Source organism: Lepisma saccharinum, chromosome 29, assembly GCF_977018435.1.
Source record: "Lepisma saccharinum chromosome 29, izLepSacc3.1, whole genome shotgun sequence".
In the NCBI taxonomy this organism is placed as follows: Eukaryota; Metazoa; Arthropoda; class Insecta; order Zygentoma; family Lepismatidae; genus Lepisma; species Lepisma saccharinum.
The window spans coordinates 32,344,977-32,361,320 of NC_139257.1; the positions used below are offsets into that span (position 1 = coordinate 32,344,977).

Consider the following 16,344-nt stretch of genomic DNA (forward strand, 5'->3'; position numbering starts at 1 on the left):
CGAACAAAGAATGACTTCGAAGGTCCGTTCGTAGATGGTGCATTGGGAATCCTTCCTGCTACAATCCATCCAAACTCAGTGTTTTGCGACGCTGGATAGTTTCCTGTTCTTGAAAGTTTTTCTGGCTTGAGAATCGTGTAGAACACATCTGCAGACAGAAGTAGGTCAATGTTGCCAGGTGTATGGAAGCTAGGATCTGCTAAATGTATGTCACTCGGAATTCCCCATGTGGAAGTTTCGAGCCTCTGCGCTGGCATCGAACCTGTGATGTTTGGCAAGATGGAACAAGATACATCCATGGTGAATCCACTTATGCTGGATTTAATCTGCGTCTCCACGGTGTGAAAGGCTTGCACTGTAGCTTCATTTATCCCTTGGATTGGAATTCGGCGTTTTTGTTTCTTGATGCGTATCTGCTGAGCAAGATGCTCTGTCATAATATTACTCTGCGACGCTCCATCCAAAAGTGCACGACATGGGAGCCACTCGCCGTATGCGTTCTTGATTTTTATGACTGCTGTGGCTAGGAGAACTTGCGAAGTTTCTCTGTTCTTGACAGAACAATATGTTGCTTTAGTCTGGGCATCATTATCCTGAAAACGAGTATCATCGCCTACTGCCGATTTACTTCTGGATTTACTGGGCTGCTTCTGTGTTTGACGTTCTCTGTTGTTCTTATCTTCATGAAGAAGGGAATTATGTTTCTCGCCGCAATACTTGCAAGATCCTGCCTTGCATCCTGACCTAAATCCCTGGTGATCTGACTGTCCAAGACAATTGAAACAGATCTGGTTTTCTCGAAGAAATTTGTACTTTTGAGCTATAGTAGCTGCTTTGAAAGAACTGCACGCAAACAGCGGATGCTTATTATTCTTCATAGTATCTTTGCAATACAGGCATGAAGGAGATACAGTAGAAACATACGATCTTGAAGGAGAAGGATGCGCAGGTTTGTGACTTTGTTGTTTGGTGTTGCCACTAAACTGTGGTTTGAATGTTGATCTTTCATTGGAAATTGGTTTGAATTTCTCTAAAGCCTTGGTTCTGTGCTCTAGAAATTGAAACAAACTGTCAAGAGTGGTGAATTCAGAATCATTCACTTCTAATTCAAAAGCTTTTCGTGTGGTGGCATCAAGCTGAGAAGTAAGATGTTGAACTAACACTATATCTGATAGTGAACTATCTCCTGCTAATAATTTTAACGCTGAGATGGAACTGATAGCTGTGTTTGTGAACGATCGCAATTCCTCTGCGTTTTCTTTCGACACTGGTTTTATATGCAAAATATCATTGACGTGTGAAGCAGCTATGAGACGCTTGTTGTCAAAACGCTCTTGGAGTTGTTTCCACGCTACACCGTAGTTGGATGCTGTAATTGGTGTGCTTTCAATGATTTGCAATGCCGCACCCTTCAGTGCGACACGTAAATACTGGAATTTCTGAATATCTGAAATATCCGAATTATCATGTATGAGCGAAGAAAATGTGTCTTTGAATGATACCCATTGGGTGTAATTTCCACTGAAATGCGGAAGCTCTATTAATGGCAACTTGACTTGAGACTTGCACGAAGCCCTGTGTTCATTTTCCGCGCCGTCTGTATTTGAATGATTTCCCTCAATTAATGTTAGCATCTGCGACTTGAGATCGAAATATGAAAGTTCGATTGTCTCTCGAACTGCCGTGTGTTCATCGTCTGTGGCTTCAAATTCAATGCAATCCTGAATTTCTTCTATCTTGGGCCATAATGTGTTCAGTTGCTCCAGCCGAACCTTGATCTGTTGAACGTTCGGCGCCTCTGGATCAACACTGCTAATATACGACTGCAATCTCGTTATTTGCCCCCTGTAGGCGGCACGTTGCTTTAGAAGATGTGCTAAGTCTGCCATGCCTCAAGGTGGGAGGGACAAGCAATGCGTATTGAAATGAAAGGAAAAAGTGAGGAAATATTGAACCAAACACTGTTGTACTCACCGATCTGGCATTCACTGGACCATCTGGGCATCTGAAGTCCTGGTTAGGCTGCAACACTGCGGGTACTCGAACAGCTGATGCACGGTTGCTATAGTGATGTCACGTCTGCACGCGTGGGCTGCTATGCACCTCTCCGCGATACGTTTTTCCTCGCTACGAGTTTCCCGCACGAAACGAACGAAAAGGCCAGTCCCGCGGGGGAACAGAAAACTGCAGTCTAAAAATAACTCAGCGACACACCAGCGGTGTATGACGTCATGTCACTGGTCGCCGACTGTTCCTCACACAGCGGGAGGGGAGAAGGGAGAGGAGTGTGAAACGTCACTGACAAGCGAACAGCGAGAGCGTTCTCGGTCGGGGAATTCCCGGGCGTGTCCTTCAGCCACGTGGAAAATATCCCGCGCGCTACAACGAATGACGTAATGCTTTCAATAACTTGCAGTTACTGTACTTGAAAATAAAGCTTGCACAACACAATGTCACTAAAATCACTGATGATAACGTACCTCATGTTCAATACAAAGGAGATCGCGGCCTGCGGAGGACCAAAAATGTTTGCGTTCCGGACCGTACAGGACCAAAACTGAATGTAGAACCTGTCCGGCTGTGAAGGACCAGAAATGAATGATGATCCAAACCGGTAGGATCTAAATGTAAGTGAAATTGTAGGTACCACTTACATCTCTCTGGTATGGATTGTGTCGCTACAGGGCAAAGTTCACCGCGATCCTCTTGGGAGTTGTAAAGAAAACAAAGGCACACACACTGATAACTATAACTATGTATTATAAGGTATATGCACATAACACTTGATTACACTTCCCATGCACTCCTGTCTAGGGAAAACTGTTTACACGAAGTTGCATCTGGTGTTACAACAACGCGCCACTAATGAAACGTAGCCACGTTGGGCTTACGATGTCCATAATTGTCAGCGATGGTTTCTGGCTGTGTCCCGAGTGGCCTCTCTACGCACACTGTCTGGAAGTAACTACCGCGCTAAAATGGCGGCAACTAGACACCGCGCTAAGATTGAATTAGCCAATGGGAGTGCAGGTTACTTAAGGCATTTGAAATACACAAATAAACAATTGAAGCTATATGCAATATAAAATATATAAAGAAAGAATAAACATGGTTACTTTTATAGATAAATCTCCAACATTTTCCGATCAGACAAAAAGATTTCTTTGGAATCTCGCACACCCTTAAATAGGTGAAATGGATCATATTAGAAGTCCAACATGGTGGAGCAAGGGACAAAAGAAAAACGTGGATGGAATGAAATTGCTATTTACTTTGCCCCCTCACACACAAAAGTATACAAACACTGAAATAACAGAGTAACAGCAAAAAGCTTGACATTTATTTATTTATTTATTTATTCAAAGTTTCAGATACAGCACTTTTAAGGCCATTTTACACTGAAAACTCTAACAAATAACAAGAACAAGTCAAGGTGGTTTAAGGTAAAAACAAGAAAAGTTAAATATAAACATAAGGCATAAACAAGGAAACAAAGATTTACATATTCATTTTTAGGGAAGATCGGAAAATGCTTTCAGGGGCAAAAATGTCTATGTTTATGGGTAAATTATTGTAGAACTGGGGCAGCCTGTGGAATAGAGCGCGCTGTATAAGAGAAAGCCTAGCTGTGGAGGTGTGGAACAATTCAGTGTTTCGGGTCGATCGAGAGGGAACTCTGAAGTTGAATTCTGTAAGAAGAGATTCAGATCTTAATTTCCCATTGATGATTTTATAGAAAAAATTCATATCGGCCATATCGCGTCGGGTCTGCAGTAACTGAATGTTCAAAGTAGTCAGGATGTCAGGTTTCTGAAGATGCCGCAAAGAAGGAATTCTATGACGAACAATGGCGGTAAAGAAGCTGAGGACGGAATCCATGCTAGAAAGATTTGTATTGGAAGCCATGGCCCAGACTGGAGAACAGTATTCGAGAATCGGAGAAATGAATGACTTGAAAAACAGGCTAAGAGAAGTTGGAGTATCAATTTCAGTGAATCTGTACAGGAGGCATAAGAGGCGCATTGCACTTTTAGTTGTAGCTGCGATGTGTTCCTTAAAGTTCAGCTTTTCATCTATGATAACACCTAGATCTTTTTGGGCCGCAACTGTAGTAATATAATTTCCTTTCACATGTACGTATATTTTCTGTTGAGCACACATGCTCATACAGGTAGATAAATACAGGAAGGACTGTGCTAATGTTTTGAGGGACGACCAAAATTTGTAGATTCGTTATTGTATGCGTGTAATGTACTGATGTGTCTTTTACAGGTGCTGGATCAAGGAAAGCCACTACACATGGATCCTGTCAGCTCCTGTCTGCCTGTCAATGTTGGCAAGTCTCGTGTTCCTTGTGAACGTGGTGGTTGTCCTCCTCACAAAGCTCCATTCAAATTCTGCCAACCCTGCACCCGTAGGGATGAAAAAGGCTGTCAGGGCAACACTGATCCTTATTCCACTCTTCGGCATTCATTACATTCTCATTCCATTCCGGCCGGACGTCAATTCTCCAGGAGAAGCTATCTACCAGTTCTTTTCTGCTTTTGTCTCTTCTTTACAGGTAGGTTCTTAGGAAATAGTATGGATAATGATATTTCCTATTTAAAATTATTGGTAGCACCAAATGGCATAATTATAGACAAACATGGATGTAAACTGCTAGTTGATATCCAAATAAGGTTAATTTCTAGCTTCAAAATAGCCATGATGGAAGTGGTGCTACAGTAGATGCTCCATTTGCATATGCTACTACTACTAGATGGCAGCACAGTTGTTTACTTAAGATTTTCACCACTAGATGGTGGCTCTCACAAAAATATATGGTTCATGCTTTTTCTGCACATTTGTTTGGAGAAATTTATGTACTTCAGTTCAGTAGTCGAAATGGAACAGAGCGGCATTCCTACCTTCTTGTTCTGTCTTGTCACTGTTGTAATCAGAGACATAAACAGACAACAGTATGTTCACGAATGTAAAAGATCCTTGTTTCATGAAAAATCCCATTTTAAGCCCTGCTTCAGTCTTTTGCTAATAGTTCCATAAAAATTAGTTCATACCTCCCTCCACCAGATGACAGCTAGATCACTTCAATTTCGATCAAAAATTTGTCCCACTTCATTCTTTCATCACCAGATGGCAGCATTCAAAACAAATAAGTCCACAAGATATCGCAACTTTCAATTTGGATTAGAACAATTGGGCCTCCCTGATGGCATAGTGGTAACATCGTTGCCTTGTAAAGAAGGGGCCCCATTTGGATCCCACTTTAAACTGTAAGTCCAGTCCAGATTAGCTTATATGTGCATAAAGTGAACTTAAAACAACAAATCACTCAATTGGAACAATTGACATAGTGTGTGTTCAATTGCATATCAAGTCGTCCACTAAATGTCAGGATATTAGACAATAATGGCTTAATTGGAACTCATATCTCCAGGTGGCAGCACACAAAAATATATTAACGTAGTTAAGGATTTTGTTAATAAATTCCAGCAGTTTTGATAAAACATGGTTCAGACGTCAACCACATTCCTCCATTTTCAATAAAAAAAAAAAAAATATTTCAGCACCAGATAGCAGGAGTCTATCCAGAATTTTTCACCTGGGGGAGTGTAAGGGTAAATTTATGGAGCCCAAATGATCATTGGGCATTTGTGGAAACTTTTAGGGTGTGAGGTATATTGAGGTCGTGTGGATAATCACTGAATAATAACACCAAGTTAAAAAATTCCATAATTCAGACTTTTACCAGCAGGTGGCTGGACGTTTGATTTCTCTGCCAGTCTGCAAGGATGTTGAGTGAAGAAAAAAGTTAAAGATTTTCACTACAAGACTGCCCCACAAACAGGATGTACAAGGGAGGAGAAATAAGAATTTGAAGAAGACTTGGAAGAACATGTAGGGAAGGAATGGCAAATTGTGAAGGGTTATTTAAATGCACAAGTGGGAAGAGAAAGGAAAGGGTATACGGAAATACTTGGGAGCAGATGGATGGGGACAGAGGAATGAGGAGGGAAGGAGGCTACTGGACTTTTGTAAGAGAAACGGACTGTTAGTAGGTAATAACTGGTTTAAGAAGAAATATGACAGCCATAAAATCACAAGATACAGTTGGAATAATGAACAAATAGGCCAGTCAATAAGAAGGTCCAATAAGGAAAAAAATTATGGAAAGCTGGAACAAATTTTATTATTTTTCTTAAAGGGTTCTTAACAACATATTAATTTTGCATCCCTGTACCACCCCGGATTTGGCCGCCATCTTTGAAAAATGGCGCCCAAAATAAGTTTTTTGCAAATATCTTGCTTGGAAAGCACTTTACAGCAAAAGAGGTTATGATGAAAAATAATCTACATAAAATTCCCTACAAAAAATGTTCTGTGCATTTTTCTTCTAGGATGCTTTGGTTTGGGTGCTAGATGAGCGAGAAAGTTTAGGTTATTTTCCCGCCCCGTTTTGAAAGCGCGGAACTCAAGGAAGCACCTGTTACATGATGTTTTGCAGCATATCTCTTCTGTAAAACTGGACTTATTACATTTGTTCTTTTCTTAAGAATGTCATTTATGGTTCAATTGCTTTTATCATTGCATGCAGTACTATATAGGAAATAGTTTTTTGTGTAAAAAGGTAAAAAAAAGGTATAGTGCTTCCTTGTGCTTTGCACCATACCAGTTTAGTGTGTGCGGGAGATAATATGTTTGGTTGGAAAGTCAAGGTATCTCCAAAGGAACGTGTTGACTTTGTCCAAAAGAGCTATTTAACAATAAAACGCCAATCTAATCAAGGAGTCCCAGGTTCAATACCCGGTGGAGGCACATTTGGTGGTTTGGAGTCCATTTTGACCTGTAGGTCCAGTCTCGATTAGCCTATTCGTGCATAAAGTAGACTTAAAACAATAATTCAAACCACAATAACACGATCACAAAAGTTTTGGTCTTTGATCTGGTCAGATATGACGACTGAGCCGTGATGTGCCCCATGAAGAGTTGTGGGGGACGCAGAGAAGTGACCGACTCAATGCTAACCAAGTGGATTTTTGGCATGCCTACTAGTTCACAAATAAAATAGATGAGCTGCATGTCGATGCACGAAAGTCTGTTATATCAAGGAATTAGCAAAGACTTCCAGTTCTTTTGTCAGTGATTCTCTCTCACCCACCATTCCTTGGTTTTGATGGTATAAAGTCAATAATTAGAGGATTAACAGAAAACAAGAAAACCAATCCTTCGGCTGCTCATGATGTTAGAATGTCTTCAATGTTGAGTATTTGGCAAATGTCAAGTTTGAATGAAATAAGAGAGAAAATCACTGGATCAGTCACTTCTGAAGTGAAAATCAGAGATGCATTGTATCCAGTTGATCCAGAGATTTTATTTAAAATAATATTTTACTAAAAAATCACAAGACCTATTCAGAGTACAAACTGTCCCATACCCGTTTTAGCTGATGAGGTAGGGATGTGGAAAACCAAAAAGGCTTCTCTTTATGATCCTCTTTGAACCACTCTCTGAAAGTTTCACAGATGGTATCAACAGACAAGGAAGCTGCACCACCAGAGTTTCTTCGCATTATATTCTATGAACGCCTTCAAGGTTCCACAAGGGGCCTTGTAGCTGTAGAAAATTGGGCTAAAGTGTTCAGTGATCTGTGAACATTGCAAAGATTTACCTGTTCAAAACCTGACACTGTTCTATACTTTGTCCGGGGAATATCTGGAGCAAGGCCGCATGCATTATAGTAGAGAAGGGGATAAAGCGAGTGGGCGCCGCGAAGCACTACAGTAGTTTTTCTCCCACCATGCAATTCTGTTCCATCTCATGCAGAGGATTGGAGTTGGGGGGGGGGGTGGAGTTAGGGCCCTGCACTTTCTTGAGCACGACAGAAGGTGGGGGTGATGTGATCAGCACCATGCTGTCTTTACTCCCAGTTTCCTCTAGGTACCCACTTTATACGACGCTGTGTGGGTGCTGGAGCCGCTTGAACAGGTGGAAAAAATCTCAGTTCTTCCCCGCTGGGGATCGAACCCAGGTCTCTCACGTGGTGGTTAGATGCCCTAACGACTCTTTTTTTCTCAAGGAATATTCCTATGTGGTAGTATTCCCCGTCATTCACCATTTTCTCAACTTTCACACATATCACTTTTTACTAATATTCTAGGTTTTTCTCATTACGGACATACACAAGCATCCATGTCCTAGCCGGGATTCGAACCCTGGATCCCTGGCATTGCAGCCTGCTGTGAAACCACTCCGTCATGCAGGTCAACAGGACTGAGCTACCACGGCTCATGCATTTAGAATAGGTATTATAATAAGAAATAAGCCCTCAAGTTAACTTGTAAGAAAGTTTCCTTGTCTTTCGCTCTTGCAAAACAGAGTGGAGAAAAGTAAGTAAAATTACTCGCTCCTCTAGCACCCTAACAGTGCTTCTTAGAACAAAAATGCACAGGACCTTTTTCATAGATAATTTTATGTAGATTATTTTTCATCATAACCTCTCTTGCTGTAAAGTGCTTTCCAAGCGAGATATTTGCAAAAAACTGATTTTGGGCGCCATTTTTCAAAGATTTCGGCCAAATCTGGGGTGGTACAGGCGTGCAAAATTAATATGTTGTTAAGAACCCTTTTAGGAAGATAATAAAGTTTGTTCAAGCTTTCCGTAATTTTTTTCCTTATTGGACCCCAAAATCATCCCTTGTTGACTGGCCTAAAAAGTCTGTAATAGATTATATATTGTTAAACAAGGAAGTAAAGGAGAAAATCAACAACATTAATGTAATACCCAGTGAGAACTTAGACAGTGACCACAGGCTACTAGTAGGAGATGTGAGGAGATGGAAAATAAAAGATAGAAGGAAGGAACAAGAGAGAAGGATAAGAGTGTGGAAATTGAAGGATAACATGACAAAAAAAATAATAAAAATAAAGAAATATTGCGAAGAAAAGTGTCAAGAGATGAACCCAAAGGAGCAGAAACAGAATGGATAAGATATAAAACAGAATTAGTAGAGGCAGCCGAAAAGGTATGTGGAAGGACAAGCAAGAAAAGAAAGAAACACCATTGTGAAATGTAAGAACAAGAGAGGCAGCGAAAAACAAAAATGATGCATTTAGAAAATGGTTTAAATGTAAATCACAAAATGCACGAACAGAGTATGTGGAAAAGAAGAAAGAGGCAAGAACAGTAGTAAAGGAAGAAAGATGAAAGTGGATGGAAGAATGAGCCAAAGTGCTAGAAGAAGATGTAGATGGGAACAAGAAAGTATTGTATAGATTGGTCAGAAAGAGGAGACAGCTGTAAGCTAAGGGATGAAAGGGGAAACATTGTAGAAGAGGATGAAGAAATAAGAAGAATGTGGAGAAATCGTTTCGAGAAATTGCTGAACATGAAAAAAGGAAATGAACATGAAGAAGTGAAGGAAAAATAAAACAGGAACGAAAAAATAATCTCGTGTGGAAATAAGTGGAGGAAGCACTGAAGAGAATGAAGAGAGGTAGAGCACCTGGAGTAGATGAAGTGCCAGTGGAAATGATACTAGGAGCGGGAGTGATTGGTATGCAGTGGCTATACAGAGTGTTGAAAACAATGTGGAAAAAGAGAGAGGTACCAAGGGATTGGACAAAGGGACGAATAGTTCCCATATTCAAAAAGGGTGACAGAAAGGAATGTAAAAACTACAGAGGAATAACACTAATGTGCCACTCAGCAAAGGTGTATGAGAAAATTTTAGAGAAAAGAATAAGGGAAGTAACAGAGCTGAACATGAGAGAGGAACAGTATGGATTTAAAAGAGGCAGATCAACAGTAGATCTGATATTCACCATAAATGCAGGAAATGCGCTACGAGTATGGAAATCATTTGATTATGGCATTCCTAGATATAGAAAAGGCATATGATAGCATGGACGGAACAAAGATTTGGAAGACTCTTAAGAGAGAAAGGGGTCGAGGAAGAGAGAGTTTGTAGAGTGCAGAGCACATACAAGGCCAACCAGAGCTGTGTGAAGACACCAGTGGGGAGACCAGAGTGGTTCAGTATAAGTAATGGACTAAAACAGGGAAGTGCTCTTTCCCCACTGCTCTTCATAATTACAATGGATGCAATTAACGAAGAGGTGGGAAGAAGATATGAGAGGAAGAGATGAAGGCAAATGGGTGGTGGACTATATCAAAGTGTTCGAAGATTAATATGGAACAGTGATGTACCTATGAAATGCAAGAAGCTAATATATAATAACACATACTATGTGCCAATAATTACATACAGAGCAGAGACTTGGACAATGACACAGAGAGAGACAGATGCAGGCAGTGGAGATGAAATTTTTAAGGAGTACATTGGGGAAGACTAGAAGGGATAGAATAAGGAATGAGGAGATCCGACAGACAGTGGGTGTGGTGAAGCTTCAGGACAGGATAGATCAGGCACAGATGAGCTGGATCGAACACATAAAGAGGGTGGATGCAGAAAGACTACCAGTAAGAGCTTACAATGCACAAGGAGTGGGAATAAGGACAAGGGAGAGACCAAGATGTCTGGGACAAGATTGGAAAACCACGGAGAGAGAGGAGTGGTGAAGACCAGGAAAAAATGGAGAGGCTTGACTTCTATGCAGACCCAGCCAGAGGCAGGAAACGGCAAAGGATGATTGATTACGATGATGATGACTACAAGATTGCAGAGATTAAACCTGAGATAAATTGGCTTCATTCAGAATTTTACCACTTGCTGGTGGAAGTTTGAATGAATATTGTTTTCAGCAAGTCGGAACTCAACTGTCCATCAAATTTCTCCTAGTGGAGAAAACTAATTTCGTATGAAAGGGCTGTCACCTGAAAGAAAATGTCTGAAATAGGAATTTTCAATCGAAATATTTGCCACACATTGGTGAAAGCATAAACTAGTTTTTCTGCTTGAAAAAAAGCATGAACTATACCAACCAATCAAAAGTATTGCCTCATCGTGCTAAAATTCTGAACTGTCAAATTTCCAATTACAAATTCGAGTATCTGGTAGTGAATGTCTGAACTGAATCATTTTTCCTATGTAAAGTGCTGCTAACTGGTGGCGAAAAACATGAACCAAGGAACAATAGAACATGGAATTAAGATGAATACATAAAATATTTTTTTTAAAAAAATAGGGAGAAATAGAAAAGTCGTCAGAATGAAATTGCAAATATTGCAAAAAGTGACCGCTATGGTAAATCCGAGGAGGGGGGAAAGATGTCTCAAAGAATAGGATGAACTGAGCCAATGAGACAGAGGGAAAGAGAAAAACAAGGAAAAGAGAATAGATTACGAAAAAGAGTGCTACAATAAGAAGAAGAAATGAGAGATAAGTACAGAAAGACAGAAAGTGTGACAAAATACACAGAATGTAGAAGAAGAAGGAAAGGTGTAGAGGAATTCTAGAAATGACAGAGTATTATTGGGGAAGGGGGGTAAAGTGAATGACTAAATGAATGGAGACAATTAGAGATAAAGTGATTGGCAGCAAGAGAGGAGTGAACCAGATGAATACCTGTAGAGATAGGCATTGATAGTATGGCCATTCCATATTCATGGGATGCACATATTATAAGGGAAATTTTACACCGAAGAGACACGTGAAATGCGAGATGCTGCAAGTTACAAATGTCGCTTGGAAGTGAACCCTCAGTAATCAATGCAACCTCTCGAACCAGTGCAATGTTCCTGCACGTGATGCTTGCATGTCTCTCAGACTTGTCCATTTTCAAAATACCATGTATTGTGTTGCCTCAGTTTGTTGTTCACGTATGCACAGTGAATGCTTCACTCCAAGGAGCTATATTTAATCTCTAGAAGAGAGCCCAACCGGAGACCTTACAACATGTTTATAGCTGTAATTTGTTGCTATAATAAAGTATTGATATGTATAATGTTTTAAGATTTAAACACAACATTCTTTTCGCTTTATCGATTTTTTGGTGCAGTTATCAGCTGTAATTTGCCTTCAACATCATGTAGAGAGGCCATGTTTTGGCCATTTAGGATGTGAATGCTTTTATTTGAAAAAGCCAACACATGATGGCACGTTAGTCTGAAATAGATCAGTAAAGTACTCCAGTGCAATGTTTCTCAACTGCCGGGCCACTACCGATCGGGTAGGGGGCTGTGTATCAACTATGCTGAGCTGGGAAAGGTTCTGCTGAAAGTGATTGACAACTATAACGCTATGTCCAACGTGGATACGGGCAGCGCGGTGCGTGCGGTGCGATGCGAGCAACGCGGCAGTCGTATCCGATCAAACCTGTAGTCAGCAATGAGCCCGTCCTACGTGGACACGTTACGCGTGCGATTCGTCCGCTCGCAACGCACGCAACGTTTGATTTTCAAACAGGTTTGTTTTGTATCGCATTTGCCGTCTGGTGGCGAGTCGCCGAGAAAGATGGAAGGGCTTATTGCAGAAGTGCAAAGAAGAAATGTGTTGTGGGATAAAACAAACCCTCGTTACAAAGATCGTTTAATTGTTGATAAGGAGTGGGATTCCGTAACAGTTTTCACGTTTTAAGTATTTGAAAGTCGTGAGTGGATGAACAAAAACATCAAATTGTATTCACTGAAAAGGAATCACAGAATACGGTTCATACATTTTCTGCTGCTCTCGAAGCGCGGTTGTTTGCCTTCGAGAGCTGTAGTTCCTGTCCATCACATTTTCGTCCAAGACGTTTACAAGAGAATCTTTTTCTATGTCAATTATAACATTATGCAGAATGCGAATTGCTTTAACAATATGAACAGCATGCTGTACACTACTTTCAATTGGTTTCAATAGGATCCTAAATTTCGCAGAACTTATGCCGAAAGCACACTCCACTGTCATTCGAGCACGCGATAAACGATAATTGAAATATGACGCGGCTGCATTATTTGAACTCTTCTTTTAGAATATGGTCTCATAAGATATGTTCGTAATGGAAATGCTTCGTCTCCTACAAACACAAATGGGTCTTTTTGATGGAAGTTGGACAGCTGCAAATCTTTTGGTAAGAAACCATTTTCGACATTTTGATAAAGTGCTGAGTTAGAATATACACCAGCATCACTTTCTTTGCCATATGCACCCACATCGATCATTAAAAATCTGTACCTTGCATCAACAACGGCCAAAAGCACCGAACTGGAAGCCATGTTCGTCGCAACTGCTCATCACAATCGCACCCAGTAACGTTGGACACTCCCGGCGTTCACGCACATATCTGCGGTGCGGCGCTCGCATCACACCGCACGCACCACGCTGCCCGTATCCATGTTGGACATAGCGTAAGCCTTTCAGTTTTTACGGCAGGCACTCTACAAGCTGGCAAGGGAAGTGGGGAGCAGGGAAGCGACTAATCCAGCACAATAAGAAACACAGCAGAGGTTCTCATAGTACTTAATTCCACCATGTCCTACCTCTCGGCACCACCTCCATTGTCTGGTTGGTCTGTGGAATATTCCCCACTCCCCACTTCCCTTGCCAGCTTATAGAGTGCCCGCCGTAAGAAGTGAAAAATCTATAACATAATCCTAATTTCATATTTGATTTGCGAGTTTTCGAGTCCATTTTATGCACAAATAGACTAATCAGGATTGGACCTACAGTTTAAAGTGGAATCTGTGCCACTATGTGTCTCCATCAGGTATCTAACGTGGGATCACTTAATTACAAGATAACGTTAATGCTTCATCTTCCATATTTTTATATTCGTCAACAATCCTACACGTAATCAAACTATTAGTCTTTATGATTTTGCCAGAATTTATTTATCAATATTTAATTTCATGGGTACATGTTAATTCATGTATAAATTCTTAAACACTGGAAAGGTATTTACGAGGAAAATTCTTGGGCTAAGGGCATTGACTTTAAAAAAAAAATGGCTTCATGAAAGTTGAGAACCATTTCTCTAGTGTTTAGGTCTTCGCTTTATTCAGGCCGGAAAGTCTAGCGTATACAGTTTGAGGTCAGTGCATATGATTTCTCCGTTTTATCATGGATAACATGCCTCTCTCGAGTTTCAATAACTTGCACAAATTTTACAATGTGATTTACGTAAACAATGTCTCTTGTTAAGTTTTTTTCAGGTGACTAATAAACTCATGAATGCAATCATATAGGTATCATCATGCAAACTGAGCAAAGAAACAAGTGTTGCTTGCCGCGTGTCTCTTCGGTGTGAAATTCTCATGTCGCATGTCTCTTCGGTGTGAAATCTCCCTAAAGTAATGATTCTACTAACAGTTGAGCAACAAACATTTTTCTTAGTTTCTGTGCAATGAATTATGAAAACAAACATTGTTCATTAAGCATAACTACCCTTAGAATACTTTCCCACATTTATAACTGTTAGTGAGCATTTTTATATCATGTGTGGGACAGATAAAACACTTCCTCTTACTTAATAAGAACTTTATTTTAATTTCTGTGAATTTTCAAATCATGAAAATTAAATTATTTAAGACAAAGAGAGCAAGTAATTGTAATTGACCTTTGAATATTCTAATGTAGTTGAAGGGGAAATGTAACATTTAACAGGGAAATACAAAACAAATCGAAAAGTTAAAATAAACGAACAATATGTAAAAATACCTTCTACTATTAACTAAATTATGTATAATGCTTGAATTTCAATCCAAAATAAATTTGTTGGCTCACAAGATAGAATGAAGTTACAGCATTGCACTTAATTTTAGAAACAGAGGTTCAGGTGGCACTTTGTTATGGAATGGCCCAATAGCATGAGAGGAATAGTACAGGGTGTCCCAGTTAAAAGTAGCCTGGCTTCGTTCAACAGTTACATGCCAAGAATCATAAAAAGAAATGAAGTGTGTGTACTCATGATCTTGAGTACCTAACACGGTTCACGCTACAATGGATTATTCCAATTTAATGGTCCAATATAGCCATCATTTGCCTCAAAGACAAATGTCTTTCAGTCGGGCTACTTTAAACTGGGACACCCTATAGAACAGAAAGAGAATGGAGCATCTCAGTGAAAGGTGGTACAACAAGTTAACTTGTGAACAAAGGTAATGGTAAAGACTGGATGTGATTAATTTTTACAGCTTGCATGAACTAAGAACCATAATAGAATTTTTCTTGGTAGGGTGTTTGCGTCTCCTGCTTGTTCTGCTTTGCCAACGGCGATGTGCATTCTGCAGTGAGATCTTTGTTCCACAAGATATTCCCACCGACAGAATTCACAAGCAACACGCAATACAATACACACACGAGAGACGTGTGTGTATGATGCTGCAAACGGAAGCAGAAGATAAATTATTCATCCCGCAGACTAAAAAAGTACAAGGCAACAGAACTATAATTTTTCACTCATCCGTTCAACATCATCATGCATCAGTGATGCATGGGCTGAATTATTTTTTTATTATTATTATTTATATCAATCATTTACATTCTCCAATGCACAAATCCACATACAGCAACTAATACTTTCCCAAGTGAATCAAATTGACTAATGCTGTGAATAAGATAAATGTATGTTGTCTACAAAACAGGGTAATAGTACGTAAAGTGTTTTTTGTATGTGTTGGAGAAAAAGCATTGTAACTATTTTCATGTGAGATACATGTGAATGTGTTCCTCATTAAGTATATTTTTGTGCTCTAGAGTCAACATAAAGGATACACAGGTGACACAAAAGTGCTCCCGAGTGAAAAAGGATGCTCTATGAAGTTTGGGAGAGAGAAAAGTACTATTTTTTTGTTAATGTGGATATATTAACTAGGTGTAATATTCATATGCCAATTTCTATCTGCAAGTAAAAAGACTGCATTTATGATGGCACATACATTTTGTGCTGAAATAAGTGTGAAACACCTCAAATTGGCAACACATGCAACATAAAGATAAATTGTGTACAGTAATGGACATATATGAGTTGTAATAACCCTACTGACAGTTAGTGGACTCATTACAGGAAATAACTCTACCTTTTCAAATCATATTATCTCCAGGACTTCGTTTTTTTTCTCAGAAGTACCAAAGATTTACTTCCATACTTGATTTCTAAAATTTCAGATAACATTTACATATTCAGTTTGTATAACAATAATTTCATACAATGCAAGCAAAATCTCATTGTTGGCCAAAGTTACCAAACGCCAGCTTAGTTTCATCTCATTCTTTAATCCTCGCCACGATCATTACCCTAAACAGGTAGAAAAATAACCAAAAAACAACAGTCACCCCTCACTTGCGCACCTATTATAAGCTAATTAAAAATTTGATTCATCCATAGCAAATGTGAAGAATGAATGAAAAGTAATATCAAATTTTGCGAACTCATCAATACACTGGTCGACAATTGCTCAGGAAC

At 39.7% G+C, this 16,344-nt stretch overlaps 1 protein-coding gene across 1 annotated transcript in view; it reads left to right on the plus strand.

Annotated features, from left to right (window-relative positions):
- Positions 1 to 15,437, plus strand: part of LOC145981457 (calcitonin gene-related peptide type 1 receptor-like) — a 54,104-nt gene extending 38,667 nt beyond the window's left edge. Inside the window, exons 7-8 of the mRNA XM_083114688.1 lie at positions 4,273 to 4,561; positions 15,115 to 15,437. Of these exons, the coding sequence (XP_082970814.1) occupies positions 4,273 to 4,561; positions 15,115 to 15,258 (433 nt within the window). The 3' untranslated portion in view covers positions 15,259 to 15,437. The remainder of the gene's footprint in view (positions 1 to 4,272; positions 4,562 to 15,114) is intronic.
- Positions 15,438 to 16,344: the final 907 nt, after the last annotated feature.